The sequence below is a fragment of the Vicia villosa genome, unplaced genomic scaffold (genome assembly GCF_029867415.1).
Source record: "Vicia villosa cultivar HV-30 ecotype Madison, WI unplaced genomic scaffold, Vvil1.0 ctg.001953F_1_1, whole genome shotgun sequence".
NCBI classification, from domain to species: Eukaryota; Viridiplantae; Streptophyta; class Magnoliopsida; order Fabales; family Fabaceae; genus Vicia; species Vicia villosa.
This window is the reverse complement of record NW_026705789.1, coordinates 313,123-333,162: the sequence shown is the minus strand read 5'-3', so window position 1 is coordinate 333,162 and position 20,040 is coordinate 313,123. Positions and strand designations below refer to the sequence as shown.

The window sequence follows — 20,040 nt, the reverse complement described above, 5'->3', positions numbered from 1 at the left end:
TTCTATTCAACCATCCAAGTCATCGCGTCTATTTTGTTCCTCTTTCTCTCCATTAACAAATTCATTTAAGGTAATTTTCAACTAAATCTTTTTATTTTTGATATTACATTCAGAGTGAGACAAATACTTAAACACCTCAATAAACTTTATTGAAGTGACATATTTACAAACAAATTTTAGATTAATTGCAGTTCTAGTATATTATATTTATACTATCCTGATCTCAGAAAAATATGACAAAATCTTGATTAATGTTTGAATATTAGGTAGATTATTGAACTTGGTATACTTATGTTTCTCTAATAAATTGATTATGGGTCATGCTAACGAGTGGCCCAGGGGGCACTGGTTAAGGATTTTAAATATAGAAAGTATTATTTAATTGAATCAATAATTTAAAGTTCCAATGCATTGAATACAAGTATTTTCAAGAAAAACATGCCTTTTATTTTGTAGAAAAGTCAATTACTTTAATTTTCTTTACATTTGATACAAATATTTAATAAACAACATATACCATTTTAAACTCTGAACCAGTGTTCCGGGACACTCGTTAGCTTTGCCCATTGATTATTGGTCTTTTACTGACAACAAATTGTTGCTTATCTATTCATGTATGATGTTTTTTTTGACAATAATAATATGATCCAAAATATTAACATATCCCTTGTAAATATAATTTATTTGTGTACAATATTATCTTTTTAAAATTTTAAATTAGCACTCATTTACATAAACCACTCTTTTGTTTTTTTTTTCTTTTCTAATTTTAACTCATATTTTGTTATTTATTTGTTAATTGAAAGTTCATTTTAATTTTCCTAATGTTATATGTATTGTTAAAAAAATGTTATATTATGTATTGTTAAAATAATATTTTTCGTCAGCCTCTTTGATAATAATTGAAATTTTTATAAATTATATAGTAAATTTAAACATAAAAAAATTAATAAAAGTTTAACGGACCGGCTCGTCAACTCGTTAGTAAACAAAATAAACTTAACTTTTAAGCTCAGACGCATAACTTGATCTGTCCCACCCCAATTTTAAATGGACTTAAATGAATCGGGCTTAAACGGAGCAGGCAGGCCACCCACTTTATAACCTCTATAAAATGTCAGAGATATTACAGTAATTAATGTCAAATCTGTCCATAATTATATCCATAAATTGACATTATAGTCTAGATTGAATTTTAATGATTATGAGATAGTATGATATGATATTCATAAATATATTTTTAGCAATTATTTTAACTTTTTAATCTAAATTGTCCTTCCTACTATTATTCAACTTATTATGTAGTAGATGTAGGTGGCCATCTAATTGAGCCGACGATAGCGCAATATCATAATGTAGCAAAAAAGTAAAATGATAGTGTAAGGCTCTAAGCTATATATATGATAAAATCTAATTTAACCAAGTTTGTCTTAAGTTACTTTCAATACAAAGTCCTTTTGCAGCATTACATTCCTATGATATTTGTGTATCAGCCTCTTCTTCACAATGCAAATGGTAGGTACATTTACATGATCTTTCCCTGTTTAAATTAGATGTCTTCGTGAGGGGAAATTAGACTAATGAGCTAAAGACCCAATTCCGAAGCACTGCTGAACTGTTTAGAATTTGCCATCCTTTTGGTGATCAGGTCCTTCAACTCTATCTCTCCAGGAAACCTTCCTTCCTTCAGTTTAGAGAACACCTGCAATGACACGAGTTTGAAGAGGTTAATTACATCTTAATATCTTCCATCTAATCTAACTATTATATCTTAAGTAATATTAGAGCCAGCAGGACACGACGGTAGGCCAGAGGAGAACCAGAATTTACTTCATATAACATGTTTTGAAACAGAAAAGAGGTCAAATTTATTCATGATTAACTTGTCATAGGCCTGTTTCTTAGGATTTTAAAAATAAACCATAGTAATGATAGAGTAACAAAGAAAACCTAATAACCAAAATAATGTCACCAAACCAAATGACTTACTGAAAAAAAGACATTTGTTGGGAAATAGCTTTTCCTCAACTCCCTGGTAAAAGCATGTTCGAATAATTGCAATCTGAAAGTAGATGTTCTAAACTACAAGTACATAGGTTTTATATAATAAATCAAGAGGACTACCACTATTAGTTGGCATAAAACTAGGTAACAAAACTGTTTCTCATTTTTCAACTAGTATGGACAAGATCAATGATGGTTGCTAACATCTTATATGATAGTATTTAATACTGTTGGGTGAATATTAACCGGAAAATGAACTAAAATGGTTAAATTGTTGATAAAACGAGGCGCATGCAGGGAATCATTCAATCATGATTGATTATGTATGCTTGCCAAAGAGTCACAAAACATATCGAAATTTGAATTCACCGGAGAGAGATCAGAAGCTCAACTCATAAAGAAATATTTACTATAGTATATAAGAAAGTAAAAGATAGAAGAAGAGCACCAACCAGATTTCCGTTGAAGTAAACTTCAAATGCACCAGAGCTTTGCAAGAATGACTGCAAGGCATTCCCAAGAAGCCAAGTACTAGCAATGGTTCCAAACCTATTAGCACGCAAGTTAAAATACCAAGGAGGAGGTGCAACAAAACCCAACATTGGAAAAATCTGTTCGCCTGCAACTACAACACCTACAACCCCAATTTGAACCACTGGAACCACTTTGCTTAGAAGACGTTTTGGAAGTGGTGGAGGATAATTTGCAAGAATAACCTCAACTCCAGGAAAGGCAATCTCCAACATATTCTTTAGTGTCACCGCTGTTCCCCTACATAAACCAAAAACATCCTTTAACACCACTTACCCATCCTAAACAATAACCATGCACAGACACATAAGCAATGCACCACCAACTACAAGAAATATGAAACAACAAGCAGAGCAATGATTTCAAAGAAGTAGAATAATGAATTAAGGGCCTGTTTGGATTGGCTAATTGGAGCTTATCCACTTCCCTATGTTTTGTGACATTGTTTGGGAGACTTGCACTTCATCAAAACAGCTTATGACAATTTTTATATATTTTTTGAATTTATTTATATAAATTCTTGATAGCTAGTAAAAATAACTCATAAAATATTTAAAACCAATTTAAATGTATTTTATCTTTTGTTACAAAAACAGCTTATGTGAGCTTATTCATAAGTGCTTATTTTGATAAACACTTGTGCTATAAGCAGTAAATAAGCTGTTTATCCAAACAGACCCTAATTACTGGTCAAAACTGCAAGAGAAACTAGTCTCTAATTACTTAAGGAAAACCACCATGAATTTCATGATAGTAACTTGGAAATATTTCATAATTAACAAAACCTGAATTTGTTTTCAATTTATAGTTTCTTTTTGTCTCTTATTTAGATTACATTTTAAGTATTTCTATAGAACACTCTTCAGTCCTAGTCAATGTGATATAGATTTGAAAAGTAAATTAAAACTCAGGCTTTTCTGAAAAATTTCAAATCACAGATTGAAAACAGATCAAACCTGAAAAATAGATTCTGAATCATAGATTGACCTTATCAATCAGTTTCGTAAAGATGAATTAACCTCAATATAAAAACGTATTAAGTAATACACTCAACTCTTGAGAGGCGATAACTAAGGGTCTGTTTGGATGGGCTTATTTGAGGTTATCTATTGCCATAAATTTTGTGATACTATTTGAGAGAATTAATCCAAACAACTTCGGACCTTTTTCATTAACTTTTTTTTTTATAAATTCTTCAAGATAGATAATTAAAACAACCTATGACATATAAAAACAATTTAAATTTATTTTATTTTGTTATAAAAATAGCTTATGTGTAAGCGCTTATTTAATAAGCACTTGTGTTATGATCTGCAAATAAGCTGTATATCCAAACAGGCCCTAACTCTAATAAACTTATATAAATCTAGGGTTAACAACAATAGTGATGATGATGATGATGATGATGAATTATATGAGATAGTAAGTACTTGTAGGAGCAAGAAGAGCAGAAATTGATGTTGACAGTGTTGCCGTAACCTACATCTCCAATATTTGAGGTGAGTTTCTGAAATAAAAACGAAGCGAATGATTATTATAGATATGATGATACATAACGGTGAAAAAATGGATGAAGTAAATTGGTAGATGGAATTGAAATTTACCTCGGAGTGGGAGGGGAACGGTGTGGCTACGGGGTCAACAACTGGTCGTGGTTGTTGATGGTGGTTGTGGTGGTGGTGAGATGGTTTGGGCGGCGGAGGAGATGATGTGAAAAGGGAAAAGAGGTCGGAAAAGAGAAGGAAGAGAGGTAAACCAACCAAGAGAAGCTGGGCACGATCCATGGCTGTTGTGGCTCGCTCAGGTCAGGCGATGCTGCTTCGTCAGTTTGGATCTTAATTGGAGTAATCAGTTTTCGTGCGTGGGGCAACGGCGTTCTAGTACATTGGACTAATTAAAAACTCAAAGTATCTTTTTAGTTTTTTTGGTATCAAAATATCTTGTTATAAAACGGTAAGCTTTCAAAAAAATAATTAAGGTAAATTCTTTTGTACCCATGAGCCGGTACCTTTAGTATAAATTGTATTTTAGTTTTAATTTTTTTAAAATAAAATAAAATATAAAAGTGATGTGACATTGAATTGCACTATTTGATTGGTCGAGAGTACCGGTACCCAACTAAATTCAAGGGTACCGTAGTGTAAAAAAGTTTTACACTGTCAACCAATCACGACCATGAATCAGGACAAGTCAGACTGTAATTTTAAAAAAACTCATATGATATGGCAAAACGATTTGTTTCTATTGAATGATAGTGTAAAACTTTTTTACACCGTCAGTGCACTATCTTTAACCTCAATTTATAATCTTTTTTTATATACTATTCTATAAAAAGTTAGCTTTTAGATTTATATATATTTTTTAAATTTTCAACAACCTACAAAATTTGGATACTTTTGCACACTTAAAAAATTGTTCTTAAAAAATATTTTAAAACAAAATAAATTATTAAAAAAAATTGTTTCTAAATAGTGTCTTAAATTCACTAATCTAGACTTATAAAATAAAAATGTTAGGATTAAGAAAATATTTTCCCACTATGAATTCAAATATGAAAAAGTAAAAAAAAAAAAAAAAAAGAGAATTTCTTACTCCATCTCAAGGATCTCTCATGCAAATGCAAAATGAAAAAATTGTGGTCCTGCTACTCTTTAAAAAAAAGAAATTAGTTTTTTTCGTAGATGAATCGAAAATTTTAAAACATAGTTAAACTTAAAAATTTTTCAATTAATTGGAAAAATCTCAAATTAATTAAGTTCATGAATTCTTATGTAACTACATCTACAGAAGAGGATTGAAAATATAGTGTTCTATAGATGGACCTACCTAACATTCTGTTATATTTTCAAATTAACAACATTTCGATCCTAAACTCCAATTTTTTTAACAAAAATAAAACATCAAATTATAGTAAATCAAAGTAATTGAAAAACTTTCGATGCACTATTTTGATTTACTATAATTTGATGTTCCATTTTTGTTATAAAAATTGATTTTTAAAGTGAAATGTAATTAATCTTTAATATATTAAAACAAAATACAAGTTTCCCTCCTAATCCTTAGTAAATTTCTCTCCTAATTTCTTCCTAATCAGTCATGTGCATCGCACAGGTAAAAGTACTAGTTTAAAATATAACAGAATATTTCGTAGGTACATCTAAGAAACACTCTTATTTTCAAACCCTTTCGCAGATGTAGTTACAGAAATTTTCGTGAACATGTGATTTTTCTAATTAATTAGGAAAATTTCAAGTTCACTATGTTTTAGCTTCCGTAGATGTATTTACGGAAAAAAATAATTTTTTTATAAAAAAAAAAATGTTTCCAGGAATACATCTATAGAAACAAGAGGCATAAATGAAATTTCGCTAGGTGACTATGACATTCATGGGGCGGATTGAGAAATTCTCAAGTTAAATAGAAAATTTGATATAAAAAATAAAAAATAAAAAGTAGAGGATTTAATAATAAGAGTCTTCTAAAATTTTTTAGATACTTTGTATAAGAAGTTGAATTGTCTTAAATAATGAAATATTTATAAGAGATTTTATTTAACCGTAAATTAATAAATGAATATGTGCATAGAGAACTATTTTTTCTTATTGTTTAATCGTGAACAAGTGTTAATAGTTGAATATGTGCGATGACTATTTTTTCTCATTATTATTATGAAAAAATGTGAGACGCATTGTAGATCATCTTGCCGCTCGTTAGGGGTATGTAAAATATCCGATTGTGAGACTATTATTTTTACTTTGAATCATGATAAAAAAAAATTTTACTAACTATTTATGTGATTGGAATTTCATCTTTAAAGATTAATAAATAACATGTTACGGATTCGAACCCGCGTCCCTATAGTCGGATGTCTTTGTACTTAAAGAGTGGACAACAAATGTAAAATCTTGTTAAACTTGTAAGTTGAGTGATTATTGAAGAAATGAACTACATCCATAATATCTAGGAGGTGTTATTTACAGAAGAATATACCACTGTATTGGTACAACTGCATAAAATAGAAATCTCAGGTCAAACCTTGAGGTATAAGAAATACCACACAAATTACATTATTCAGGATCATAAAGCAACCTACTAAGATTATCAGAAAACCACACCAAACAATTATTCATAGTATACAAGTAATCATGCTCTCATCTGATTACATTCTCCTTGTATACTCATATTTTCCTTCACATATTATTATCAAACTAAATTCGAAACTCCTTGCAACACTTCTCCAATTGCCAAACCAATGTTTTGTTCAAGCATCATAGATTAAAAACTCAAAACATCTTGAAGAGGGAAGACCTTGAAGTTTTCTGACTTCCAAGCCAGTGTTGCATATGGACTCCAATAGCATCCAAGTACACGCTATTCCTCCCATGGAAACCCACCACCTTGCCCTCTGTAGTGGTTGAGGTGAAGAATTTCCCTACTTCCTCGCCATATGGACCATACTGACCGCGACTGGTGTGGAATGTCAGCGACTTTATGATTGCATGATTCTCATCTCTTCCGATTGATCCATAATAGCCAGATATACAAGTCAGTACCTCGTGTGGATACTCCAGTTGTATCTAACATCACAATAATCATAATCAATAATCAATAAATAATGAACCAGCTGGAGGGAAGCAGTGGAAGTGCTTAAAGGAAGTGGAAACTGAGAATCATACCCTATGCATGGTGTCTCCTCCATTACCACCATGTTTTGTAGACCACACAGATTGCCTGTTTCGATCATACTCAATTTGAATCGAGCAGATTCCTTCTGATACTTTTGTCAAATAAATTTGCTTAATTGCAGAAAAGACTCCATCATCCCAAGGTCTGCCTCCATCCCCACCCCAAGGGCCTGCTCCACATGAAGCTGGTTCTTTGATCAAACCACAAGAAACCTGGGAAGAGAGGACCAAAATGAATATTACAACTTACACATAACGATAACAGAATTCTTGAATGTCTTCAATATCTTCTAAAAGTTTATTATAAGAAAGTAATACCTCTTCAGCTGCTGCGGGCTTAGTAAGTACCAGTTTGTTATGCCAATTAGCACTGCCTATCTCACCAATATTTGTCTCTCTAGGGGTGATTTCCTTTGGATGAGTTGCAGCTGGTACTACTACTTTCCCTTCTACCACATGTACACCAAAAGCATCAAGGAACAGACCTTTTCTCCCATGAATGCCAACGATTTTACCTTCTTTCGCCTTTGTGGTGAAATAAGTTCCCTGTTCTTCGCCAAATGGTCCATACTTCTTTTTTGTGGTGTGAAAAGTAAGTGATCTTACAACAGCCGGCCCCATGTACATCAAGGGTCCATAGTAGCCAGATATATGTGTCAAGACTTCACACGGGAAATCAAATACTATCTGCAAAATAATGCATAAAAATGTTAAAAATTCAATGTGGTTTTCTAGATTATTAAGTGGAATAAAAATTTGGTTGAATGCTCTTTGTATACCTTATCACTTTTATATCCTCCTGTCCCCCCTTGTTTGCATCCCCATATGGCATCCCCATCACGATCATACAAAACTCTAATCCATACAATTCCAACATTGCGCGACAAATTGATTTGCCGGATTCCTTTATAGGTTCCATCGTCAAATACAGATCCACCAATGCCACCCCAAGGACCATATGTACATACACCATCAACCTTTGCAGCTGACTTTTCTGAATGTGTTATCTGCAACATAAATAGATTTTAAGATTCATTTTATGCTAAAGCCAAAATTTGATATTTTAACTAAAAATTAATGAGTTCAAAGCCAGAGAACCTCCATACAGATTGCAGGCTATCTTACCTTTTCTTTGTGTTCAATATTGTTGGTTTCTTTGACGGTAGAAATCTTCCCTGTTACCTTGTTTGGTATAGGCTTACCGAAATCATCTTTCAGATCTTTCTGTCTTACAGCAACAACAATATCATAGTTCTGGTTCACAGTTCCTTGTATCAAAGAATAACCAAAACTCTCATTAGTGTTAACCATGTGACCTGAATGAGCCAAAATTTTGGATGGATTTGGTTGCTTTAAGGACTTCATATAAACTCCAATGGCATCTAGGTACCAACCACACTTGCCATGGAACCCAACAATTTTGGCCCCAGTTGTTGGTACTGAAAAATATGTTCCTTGCTCAACCCCAAATGGTCCATAAGTTTTCTTGTTACTCTCAAAACTCAGTGACCGAACTAAGATGTTCCCCCATTGATTTAAGCTACCATGGTATCCATGAATTGAAGTTAAGAACTCATCTGGATAGTCAAGTTTCACCTAGAACACAGTCAAAAGTGGTTAGCTAATATATATATGCACATGTTTAACTGAAATGGACGTCATAGATTATTTGGTGCTAACATTGAAAATTTATATCACAAGATCAGCTTAGTAGATGATGAAACCTTTACCTTGTCAGTTTTATTTCCACCGCTTCCACCATGTTTCTCTGACCAAATAGAGCTTCCTTTCTTATCATATTCAATCTGGACGGAGTCAATTCCTGCTCCGTGAATTATCACCAATTGTCTTACTCCTGAGTATATCCCGTCATCCCAACGGGACCCTCCATTGCCTCCCCATGGCCCGACAGAGGCAGGTTTCTTTATGGAATCCTCAGAATTCTGCATGCAAAACATCATGCAGAAGTGTTAAAAAGTAGGCGAAAAGACATAAAGTTGTTGAACATAAACTGTAACGTGATGCATGCATGCAATGAGTTCTACGCAAATTAACATGAGATATTGTAAGAGTGAACTACCATTCTCTGCTTGTAGAAAGAGAATGATAGACCTTAGAAAGAAAACTGCAGCCGGGAGTGTTAATGTCGATGTAGCTAGGAGAAGGCATAAGAGGAATTTATAGAAGCAGAGGGTTGGTTTACGGCATGGAGATTTGTATAAAAAAATATTATAGTTGAATAATTATCAGAAGAAGCTAATTCTGATTCCACAATGGAGGGAAAGAAATGAAAGTCAGGGGAATTAGATTCCAAACAGAAAACAGTCCTTTGCTTTTATTAAGAAAGCTTCATGCACTTTTCAGTGCCATTGAGCTAATATTTTCTTCCCATACCTTATTCCCTCATTCTCAGAAGAATAAAAGAAATGGAGAAAAGAAACAAAATATTATCTTATGCTATATTCCATTTTTGGAATTTAGTCAGGAGCACTCACTCTGTGGCTTCTGCATGCACTCACCACCTGGTGCAGCTTCTCTTTCTGGATGCTTATTCGCAAGACAGTTTTGATTCTACCAATATTTTATAGCTCCACTAGATTTCTCATCATTAATCTATATAAGCATATTAGAAATGATTATGATGATTGATTTCATTATTTTTTTGAATATCTTTTTTCGTTGGAAATTACTAACAGGACGTACATTCAAATCTTTCACATGGAATCACAAAATGCTTGAATAATAACCAAATTAAGTTCTATAAACTTTAACCTGATACATAATGTGAAAAGGGGAAGCCAATAATTTCAGTTGCGTGAAAGGTTAATCTTATAAACATCAATTCATCAGAAAGTTATGTATGTCATGAACAACTATACCTTCAGACAGATTTAGATATTTCTGATATCATTGATTCTCACGCATAATTTTGCACTACCAATAGTCCCTACAAGAACAATGGCCATCTTTAAAATGATGTAAGCACTTTGAATCACTTAAATATATTTCACACTTATATGCCAATGATATGTATTTGGCTGTGTCGTGACAATCTCTACACATTTTCAAATTTTTTACTATCCGTAAAATTTGAGGAGTGCTGTGAAAATCTATCAGAGCAAAAGCAATTGCAAGTTTTTCACTATGCACACCACTAGTATTTTCCTTCTCCTCTTCCTCAATGCAAAGTTCACTGTCAAAAACATGTGTCTGTCTCTTGACATTTACAGCTACCCGTTTTAGCCAAGAACATAGCTTATCCGAAGACGGGTTTGATTGATCACCAACTACAAAAGTATGAACTGTGTTATTCCTTTCAATCCAGCATTGACCAACAGGTTTACTAACAGCTTTTTCTTCCTCCAGCTCAAACTTCCCACATAAGGAATATGTCTGTGAAAGTAAATATCGAGTTGTATTATTTCCAGGTTCCAACTCAAGCAGACGTTTTCCTGCAAGGACTGCCATTACGAAATTTTTATGAATTCTGCAGGCGGTCAGCAAGGCATCCCATACAGAGGAATTAGGTTCGACGGGCATGTTTTGAATAAACTTCAGTGCTTCAGCAAGCTTACCGGAACGACCGAGCAAATAGACCATAGCAGAATAATGTTCCAAACCTGGTCTTATCAAGTATTCTCTAGTGATGCAAGAGAAAACACTCTTCCCCTCATCCACCATTCCAGCATGACCGTAAGCTAAGAGAATACTTATAAAAGTACCTCTATTTGGTTGAAGTCCTAGCTTCCTCATTTGATAAAAAAGATCAAGTGCGGACTTTGAACAACCATGTAAAACATAACCGGAAAGCATAGAATTCCAACTGACAACATCTTTCCGTGATAACCTATAAAAAATGTTTCTTGAGTACACTAAATTTCCTGACTTGGCATAACAATTAATTAATGAATTTGATACATGAAGTTCAGACACTAAATTTCTACGCACAGCAAAACAATGGGTTTCTTTCACTTTCTTGTTGGCCACTAAATTATCACAAGCAGGAAGGATACTTAGTATTGTGACTGAGTTGGGAGCTATCTGACAAAACTGCATGTTCCGGAATATCTGCAATGCCTTGTCCTTTTGTCCACTTTGTATGAAACCAGTTATCAATGAATTCCATGAAGCTACATTTCTCTTAACTTTCCCATCTTTCTCAATGCTTTTAAAAATACCCAACGCCTGATCCTCAGCGCCACAATGCATATATCCTGTGATCATTATATTCCATGTAACAACGTTAGGCGGTGACTTAGACTCCTGCATTTTCGTAAATAACTCATGAGCTTTGCCACAGAAACCAGCTTGGAAATATGCTCCAATAATTGAGTTCCAAGAATACTCATCTCTCTCTAACATCATATCAAAAATGTGTTGAGCACCTTCAAGATTGCCACACTTGGAATACATTTCAATCAGTGAATTACCAATTAATACATTGCAAACCAAATTCATCTTAACAGCAATAGAATGTATTTCTAATCCCATACTCAACGATTTTAAGGATGCACATGCTGATGCTGCACTTGCAATTGTAATGCTGTTGGGCTCAACACCTGCTAAAAACATTTCTCTCAACAAATCTAAAGCATGACTTATCGTACCCTTTTGAGTAAAGCCAGAAATCATAGAAGTCCAAGTATATACATCTGGAGCAATGCCAAAACATTCCATCTTTCTCATTAAACGAATTGCAAGATCACAATACCCTAACTGATTATAGCACGCAATCAAAATGTTCCAAGTTACCAAGCTAGGATCAATTCCTTCTTTTTGCATTGCATCAAAATACTTTTGCGCTTGTTCAACCTCACCATTCTGGCAAAACCCAGATATCATCGCATTCCACGCAATACTATCCCTTTCATCCATACACTCAAAAATCCTCTTTGCGCAATCCATCTCCCCACACTTGGCATACACAGAAATAATTGAATTATGCACATGATCGGAATACGGCATTCCAAGCCGAATTACCAAGGAATGAATCAACCTCCCAGTCTCCAAATCCCTACACTTCCCACACGCCTGCAAAACCTTCGGAAGCAAAAACTCATCCGGCAAAACCCCATCCTCCATCATTTCATGAAAGAGCTCCACAGTCTCCGCCCATCTCTTGTTTCTTGAACAAGCACCAATCATAGCAGACCAAGTAAACAAATTCCTCACACGCATTTCATCAAACACTTGGCGAGCCTTATCTAAACGCCCGCATTTAGCATACATACTCACCAACTTAGTCTCCACAAAAGGGTTCACTTTTTCCACCAACCCAATTCTAGCATGCAATTCATTACCCATCAAAATACTGTCTTTGTCAATGCATGACTGTAACAGGTTCATATAGGTAATGGGTCTAACCTTAGACCCTTGTTCAGCTATGGAATCAAGAAGTGTCACAGCTTCACTCAGGGAGCCATTAATGCATAGTTTGTTCAAATGGGCATCCATTGATTTTGGGTTTGAAGTTTTGGTCACATTTTTGGAATTTGCATGGACCCTTGTTGAAACAAAGTAATCAAATTGGGTGGCATTGTAAGAGGGGAATGTTGAAGGAGGTGTGAAAATATGAATCTTTTCCATTTGTTTGAAGTTTGTGGGTTTTGGAGAGAAGTTTAGAGATGAGGATTGTGCTGATAAAGGAGTGGTTGATAGAATGAAGATCAAACTTTGACACTGGGTTTGTTTCACTTTCTTTTATTTGTGTTTTTTTTTTTTTTTTTTATGTTTTTTATTAAAATGTAATTTGGATAATTCATAATAGTAACTACTATGTTTATTGAAATAAAAATACTTGTGAATTTTCACAAGTTATTGCTGGTATTTTTTTAAAATATTTAATTTTTATATAATTTTAAATAAATCCACCCTAAATTAAAACATTTGTTGATATCATTTTATTTCATTTGAACTTTAATTTAAATGTTAGGAACAACTTCGATATTGTCCTAAAAAATTTATTATTAATATTATTATTATTAGGGTTAAATATATTTTTATTTTTTATAAATATGACACCTTTTAATTTTAGTACTTATAAATTCTTTTTCGAACAACAGTCCTCACAAAATATTCGGTCAGTATAATTGGTCTCTCTCGTTAGATTTCACTAACGGAGGCTTACGTGTACCAAAGTTAAGTTGGTAACGTTTGACTGATTTGCCAGCGTGGACATGTGATAACGTTACTTTATCTTTCAAAGACCACGTAACGTCTTCAATAAGGCCAACTTGCAGTGAACTTGTGAGTATTAAATTACCCTCAAAAGTTGTTTCCTAACTATTTTTTCATTTTTCTTAACTCTTATTATTTTTTATAGGTCAAGACTTCAAAACATAAGACCAAGCCCAAGAAAACTGCTGCTATGGGTGTTCCAAAACGACAAAGTGACAGGCTTAGGTCCCTTGAAACAAAAGAAGTTGGTAGCCCTGGAAGAAAGCCTGATGATCTTTTGGTCATTAATGAAGAGGATACCACATCAGACTTGACTATTGGTGGAAAGTTGTCAAAAAATTGGGAAGATATTTGCAAAGGGGTGACTCAGTGATTAAGACATATTTAACTTTTTCTGTGTTTTGTGAACGATATGCTGTTTGTTATGAATTAAGATGGAATGTAATGTTACTGTGGCTAGTTCCACTAACTATTTTCATGTATCGACCAACTTAATATAAAGACTTAATGAATGAATGAAATTTTGGAGTTTACTCACATTGTGTTCAAATTATAAGCCAATTGATGCCAAATTTATAGGTCATACAAACTTCTAAAGTTTATGTCAAAATTATAGTGTTAATACCGACTAATGTGCAAATTATAGGGCATTCCTAGTGCAAGTTACAGTTCATGATTTATAGGTCACTTTATGTGCAAATTATAAGTCACATTTATTTCAAACTTTATAGGCCACATTGTATGCAAATTACAGGTCATGATAATACCAATCGAAAGAATATCAAATAAGACATGTTATCTCAATTTTAACCACAACAAGGATCAATTATAACAAAATACCACTGCATCTCATAAGTCACACTTACATAATCGAACAACTCTAAATAAAACCAACAACATTACCACCATTACAATCAGAACATAAATGCTATACATGAATTTAACAGTTACATTTCCATATAAAATACATGTTGACCATTACAGAAACAACAAGACGACTTCAACTTTCCAGACATAGCATCTGACTTTATCTTCATTTGCAATTTCTTGTTCTTCTTCAATGAAATTTCATACAGCTCCCTCTTAGTTTCAACAGCTTGGATCTCGCTCACCTTGCTCTCATTTTTACTCCATTCTTCATCTAACCTTTCATAAACATCAGTTCCTTGTGCAATATCATCATCCCATATAAATAACTTACAAGTTTCTTCACCTTTCCAAAATGGACATCTCCAAAAGAGGTAACCTTCATTACGTCCGTTCTTATAGTGGTACGAACTCATTCGAGCATCACACCCACACCTTCTACCTGGACGGTTACTCACACTTGTGGATTGATACGATGCTGACTTGGTTCTCCTTGATGAAGATGACACTATATCTTGCGCAAAACTTGAGCCTAGTGAAGGTTTGATATAGTTTATTAAAGATTAGGGTTGAAGAAGTTAAATTATACGATGTTGATTGAAGATTAGGGTTGATGAAGAAGAAGACGAAGAAGAATTAGGTGGAAAGGAAAAGGACTGGAGAAGAATGGATTTAGGGTTGCAAAACATACCAATACTCGTTTTATTAACCACAAATCCTACGTGTCAAAGAAATAAACACAGTTGGCATGAGTCGTCAGCCATTGTTAGTGGATTCCTACGGGAGGGACCAAAAATATTGCAAGGATCAATATTTGAAGAAAAATTTTGTATGGACTAAAATTGAAGGTTGTCGCATATTTATAGAGACCTCGGACATATTTAACCCTTGTATTATATATGTTCGGTTTCTTGCTCCAAGTCGTGAAGCAGGCAAGAGCGGATATGAAATTAATGAAGCTTGCCCTAGTCAAATGATCCATTCAAAAGAGTGTGGTCGGGCTAATTGGTTGTATCGGCTCAGATTTAGTATATGACAATATATATTTTTATTATTAAAAATTATGTATAGTATATTTTTCATGCCTTTTTACCCTCAATAGTATATTTTTATTATAAAAAAATTACAATATATTTTCTTCTTATTCTAAACCTTTACATTTTCCATTTCATTTATCTTTCTTTACTACACGTCTTCTATGGCCATCCTCTCTCTTATGTCTCTCCCCAATTTCCCTCATGCCGCTACAACTTCCATCATGAATGGCCATGAAAACGTCAGACATCATAAGCATTTTTTTCTCATTCGTCTTTGTTTCTATCTCATTAATTTAGTGCTTCGTCCAAGTTCAGCTTCTTCTTATTCTTTTTCTTCTCCTATCAATGCATGTTGTGTTAGGGTCTACTCGACGTTTTCTCTTCTTCATTCTTTCACTAACTTCCAATGTTTTTTTAGGTTATTAAACTCTGAAATTTTTATTTCTAACTTTGTTCTTCTTCAACAACATTAAAAGGCTCCGCTCAAGATGACATTCTTCTTCTTCTTCTTCTTCTAACAATGAATGTTGTGTTAGGGTTTATTTAAAGGCTTTCCCTTCTTCATCCTTTCATTAACTTTCAATATTTTTGTTTTTCACGTTATTAAACTTTGATCTATTAAAAAGGTCCAATTTTATTTACATTTTTTTAGTTTGAAGGAAAAAAATTGTTCTTTTGCACCTTTCCATCTGAGTTTATAAAAATGCAACCTTGAAGCTTGGAACAGAAAAAAAATGTTCTTTTACACATTTTCATTTGAGTTTATAAAAATGCAACCTTGAAACTTTGAACGAAAATATTGATCTTTTACACCTTTCCATCTGAGTTTATAAAAATGCAACCTTGAAGCTTTGAACGAAAAAAGTTGTTATTGTACACCTTTCTATCCAAGTTTATTAAAATGCTAACTCGAAGCTTTGAACAAAAAAATTGTTCCTTTACACCTTTCTCTCTGAGTTTTAACTTTATTTCTTTTTACAAGTTATCCTCCCCTCCAAACTGTGCCCAACTTGGAAACCAAAATTGGTATAAGAAGCGTCCTATGTTATGTAGAATTTCAAGGTTCAAGGCAATGATTTTTGACTTAAATCATGTGGTCATCGTTTCAAATTTCTCTTCATAGGAGGTGAAGGAGGATCCAAGATCACTCCAAAAGATTTCCCCGATACTCCACCCTATAAGTTTAGCTTCAAAAGCTTTCTTGAAATCAATTATGGGAAATATTATCCTGATATCTTACTTGGTAATTCCCCTCACTCAAATACTTTATCATATATTACATAGTGCTTTTTTAAAATACTTTATAACGGTTTAACTTGTCTTTACTTCCCAAACATCATTGGAGTTGTTCATAAACTTCATCCTCTCATATCCAAATATGGCCCTAAGAAGTTTCTACCACTTTCACCTTAGTTGATGCAGAATGATGCATTCTCTCCTTGTTTGCCTGCGTCGACCAGATTCCCCACCTCAAAAGGCAGAGCACACCCCCATCCTTAATCGAACTTATAGATAATCATTAACAAAGTAAGCACATTGCAAACAAGGAGTTAGTAAGGAAAGATTTAAGGTCATCCGAGACATACCAAAGTTCTTCTATTCCTTGTTACAGGAATCCATTCGTATGCGGGTGTTGATGAGGCATTTCAAGCGTTTCTAAGAAGCTTCATCCCGAGGAATAGCGCCCCTGAAATAACCTAGATTCTTGACGAAACTCATCAAGAATATATTCATATACATCTCTTCTTGAGAAACATTGTCCCCTTTATAGACATACAATTCATTTCCCATCAAGAAAGGACCCTTGTTCCAGTACTTAGGATAGTGGTAACTAGGAAGAATTGATCTTCAAAATGCTCCAAGTTCTCTAAAAAAGTCCCAAAGTCACGGACGATCGGCACTAGGGAAACTAAACCACGACCCCGTGCTAGAGTCATAGGGCCACGTTGGACTTTGAAGAACCATCAAGTGTTTAATAACTTCCATTTCGAAGCCATTAAAGAGCAATCGGACACCCAAGATCAAGAAAATGCACTCATAGAAAAGGATGACACAATCACCATACTCGTTGTAGATTCTTTCATTTTCACCGGGATCAAGACACCCCAATCTGAAGATGGACCAACATCCAAAAAGGATTCATCATGACTACCTTCATGAGTGAAAATAGAAATAATTGAAGAATATACAAGATTTTTCCAAGAAGCCTGAACACCGTATTTTGACTTTTGACTCGTGACGAATACAATTTTCTCCAAGCACATGAAAGGGAAATATTAGAGGAAAATAAATGACAACAAAACATAAAGGATACCCCCAAAAGAATGAGAATCCAAGTCTTCAAAAATAAGGTGATAACATAATAGACCCTATCAACGCTTTAAATTACTTACGCACAACACTCAAGTGTTCCAGTTCCCAAGGTTCATTATGAGGATACCTTCAAAAAGACACTTGAAGCATGAGGCATTAAAGTTGCAAATTCTCAAGAAACAAAAATTTCTTCTCTTAATCTTTTAGAGTAGCTGAAAAGAATGGCTGGCAGACGAGGCAAATATGATAAACCCTTGCATTGCCATACAGAAACAAGGGCTTGGTGGAGGGCAGAGAAATTATTCCGGGCTGACCATAATCATCATCAGACGACCACTCAGAAGGAGTTGCAGTTCGTCTGGAACCTTTGCAGCATATGAGAGCTATATGGAAGAATACAGGTGATCCATTTCCTAGATTTATCTAACGGCTTCCCACATCACACACCTAGAAAATAGCAAGTTGTTATAACTGCCTCACTGTTTAAAGAGTATGCGTAGAGAATTCAAGTATACAATTTCGTCAAGTATACAATTTTGTGTAGTAGCGGATCAAAAAAAATTGTTAAAGGAAGAAAAAAATAGTATAAATATTTTGACTAAAGAAAAATATTACAAATATTTATATAATATATAATTATAATAAAAAATAATTTAAATTACATAAAATTTATATAAATTAGATTTTCAAATGATATTCGTGAATTATGAAAAATATTTAACTCACGAATATCTTTTGAAAATGTCATTCTACATTACAAAAAAATCATTTAAAAAGAATATCAAATTTACAATTTAAATTAAAGAGTAAAAGTAAAGTTATGGTGTATATATAATTTCTTGCTAATAGTACTGTACATTAGTAACAATAATTGAACAAGTCTTTGTTTTACATGCTATATCCTTGACTCGTACGCATATGCTTCCTATTTGCTTGCCAAATTAGTTATTCAATTGTGCATTTCAAATGTTAAAATTATGTGTTGAATGTTGACATCATAGGTTGTTATTATATACAGACATTGTTTTGAAGGAATCCTTGCCCTAATAGTGTTGTTAGGGTGTATTAGTGTATGCATGATTTTCAATCCACCCATTTTTTGCTTAACCTTTCCATTTTTTTAGTATTAAAATATATTATGATCTTCTCAATGAAACTCTCTCAGTTTAAAGTAGATTGAGAAATTCTTGATATAAAGAGTGAAGATCCATTTTGGTCCCTCACAAAAATCACATAACTCAAATTAGTCCCTCACAAAAATTAGGACTCGATTTAATCCCTTACAAAATTTAACCGGACCATATTAGTCCTTATGTTAATATTTTTATCAAATTGGTTTTTATCATACTTTTAAACCGTGACTGGACTGCCACGATGACTTTTATTTTTTATTTTTCATTTTTTAAATACTAAATTAATTTTTAATTATAATTTCATTTTTAAACAATTCTAAATTAATAATATCAAACAAGCCAAAATTATTTTTTTATATGGAATTGAACCTATGACCTTAACCAATATTTTATGTACTTACCACTAGTCCAATGTATATTCATGACAAATAATTCTTATAATTTTTTGAAATATTAAATAATATAGAATTAAAAACAACAAAAATATTAAAATTTGTACTAACGGGGTCTCAAATTCAAATCAGTTCAAATTAAATGATAGTCACTTTACAACTAGACAAGTCAATTTATATTATTAATATTATTAATAATGAATACTTAAGTTAATAATTCAAACAAATATTTACTTATTTCAAATAAGAAAAATAAGTATTTACTAATTTTAAATAATACAAAATTTAAAAATAAAATTAATAAAATATAAATCCTAAATAAAATTAATCAAATAAAAATAAATAAATAAATATTTAATTGAATTACTATTAAATAATTGATTACTGTTTAGTTTGTATTAACTAAATAATTTTAAAAATTAATTGATTATTTAATTTAAATGTATTAAATATTTTAATGATTAGTTGTATTACTATTAAATTAATTATTATTTAATTTGAAATAATTTTAAGTAAGTAAATATTTATTTGTGTGTTATTTAATTTTAATTACATATAATTTAATTTATTTCTAATTGATTAAATATATTGAGGTTTTATATTTAATAAATTTTATTTTTAAATTGGTGTATTATTTGAAATTATTAAATCAAAGAGGATCGAAACCCATTGATATAAATTTTATAATTTTTGTTTTAAATTCATAATTATTTAATATTATTAAAAATCTTGGAAATTATTTTTCATGAATGCATATTGGCCTAGTGGTAAAGACTTAAGATATTGTTTAATAGTATTGGGTTCAATTCCTTATTAAAAAAAAAATCTTGCCTTTTTGATATTATTAAATCAGAATTTTTTAAAATGAAATTACAATTAAAAATTAATTTAATATTTAAAA

At 32.5% G+C, this 20,040-nt stretch overlaps 3 protein-coding genes across 3 annotated transcripts; all 3 read right to left on the bottom strand.

Moving 5' to 3' along the window:
* Positions 1-1,372: 1,372 nt before the first annotated feature.
* On the bottom strand, positions 1,373-4,434 carry LOC131637245 (selT-like protein). The gene is made up of 4 exons (XM_058907828.1): positions 4,140-4,434; positions 3,966-4,042; positions 2,457-2,775; positions 1,373-1,702 (listed from the first exon to the last, which is right to left on the bottom strand). Exons 1-4 carry the CDS (start codon positions 4,317-4,319, stop codon positions 1,586-1,588), a joined length of 693 nt encoding a protein of 230 aa, XP_058763811.1. The 5' UTR covers positions 4,320-4,434; the 3' UTR covers positions 1,373-1,585.
* Positions 4,435-6,464: 2,030 nt separating this feature from the next.
* Positions 6,465-9,181, bottom strand: LOC131637232 (jacalin-related lectin 3-like). The gene is made up of 6 exons (XM_058907817.1): positions 8,951-9,181; positions 8,346-8,816; positions 8,000-8,227; positions 7,539-7,907; positions 7,212-7,433; positions 6,465-7,112 (listed from the first exon to the last, which is right to left on the bottom strand). The coding sequence occupies exons 1-6, from the start codon at positions 9,179-9,181 to the stop codon at positions 6,819-6,821; spliced, it is 1,815 nt and encodes a 604-aa protein (XP_058763800.1). The 3' UTR covers positions 6,465-6,818.
* On the bottom strand, positions 9,031-12,880 carry LOC131637231 (pentatricopeptide repeat-containing protein At1g19720-like). The gene is made up of 2 exons (XM_058907815.1): positions 10,100-12,880; positions 9,031-9,163 (listed from the first exon to the last, which is right to left on the bottom strand). The coding sequence occupies exon 1, from the start codon at positions 12,804-12,806 to the stop codon at positions 10,155-10,157; it is 2,652 nt and encodes an 883-aa protein (XP_058763798.1). The 5' UTR covers positions 12,807-12,880; the 3' UTR covers positions 9,031-9,163; positions 10,100-10,154.
* Positions 12,881-20,040: the final 7,160 nt, after the last annotated feature.

What these genes read in the sequence shown, in the direction of transcription:
- LOC131637245 (XM_058907828.1), bottom strand. Translation starts at nt 4,319, where the DNA reads ATGGATCGTGCCCAGCTTCTCTTGGTTGGTTTACCTCTCTTCCTTCTC. An exon ending in TGCTCTTCTTGCTCCTACAA is followed by an intron (nt 2,776 to 3,965) that starts GTACTTACTATC and finishes TGGTTTATGTAG; the next exon opens with GGGAACAGCGGTGACACTAA. An exon ending in TTTACTTCAACGGAAATCTG is followed by an intron (nt 1,703 to 2,456) that starts GTTGGTGCTCTT and finishes GTGTCATTGCAG; the next exon opens with GTGTTCTCTAAACTGAAGGA.
- LOC131637231 (XM_058907815.1), bottom strand. Translation starts at nt 12,806, where the DNA reads ATGGAAAAGATTCATATTTTCACACCTCCTTCAACATTCCCCTCTTAC.
- LOC131637232 (XM_058907817.1), bottom strand. Translation starts at nt 9,181, where the DNA reads ATGATGTTTTGCATGCAGAATTCTGAGGATTCCATAAAGAAACCTGCC. An exon ending in GTGGAAATAAAACTGACAAG is followed by an intron (nt 8,817 to 8,950) that starts GTAAAGGTTTCA and finishes ACTGTGTTCTAG; the next exon opens with GTGAAACTTGACTATCCAGA. An exon ending in AGCCCGCAGCAGCTGAAGAG is followed by an intron (nt 7,434 to 7,538) that starts GTATTACTTTCT and finishes CTCTCTTCCCAG; the next exon opens with GTTTCTTGTGGTTTGATCAA.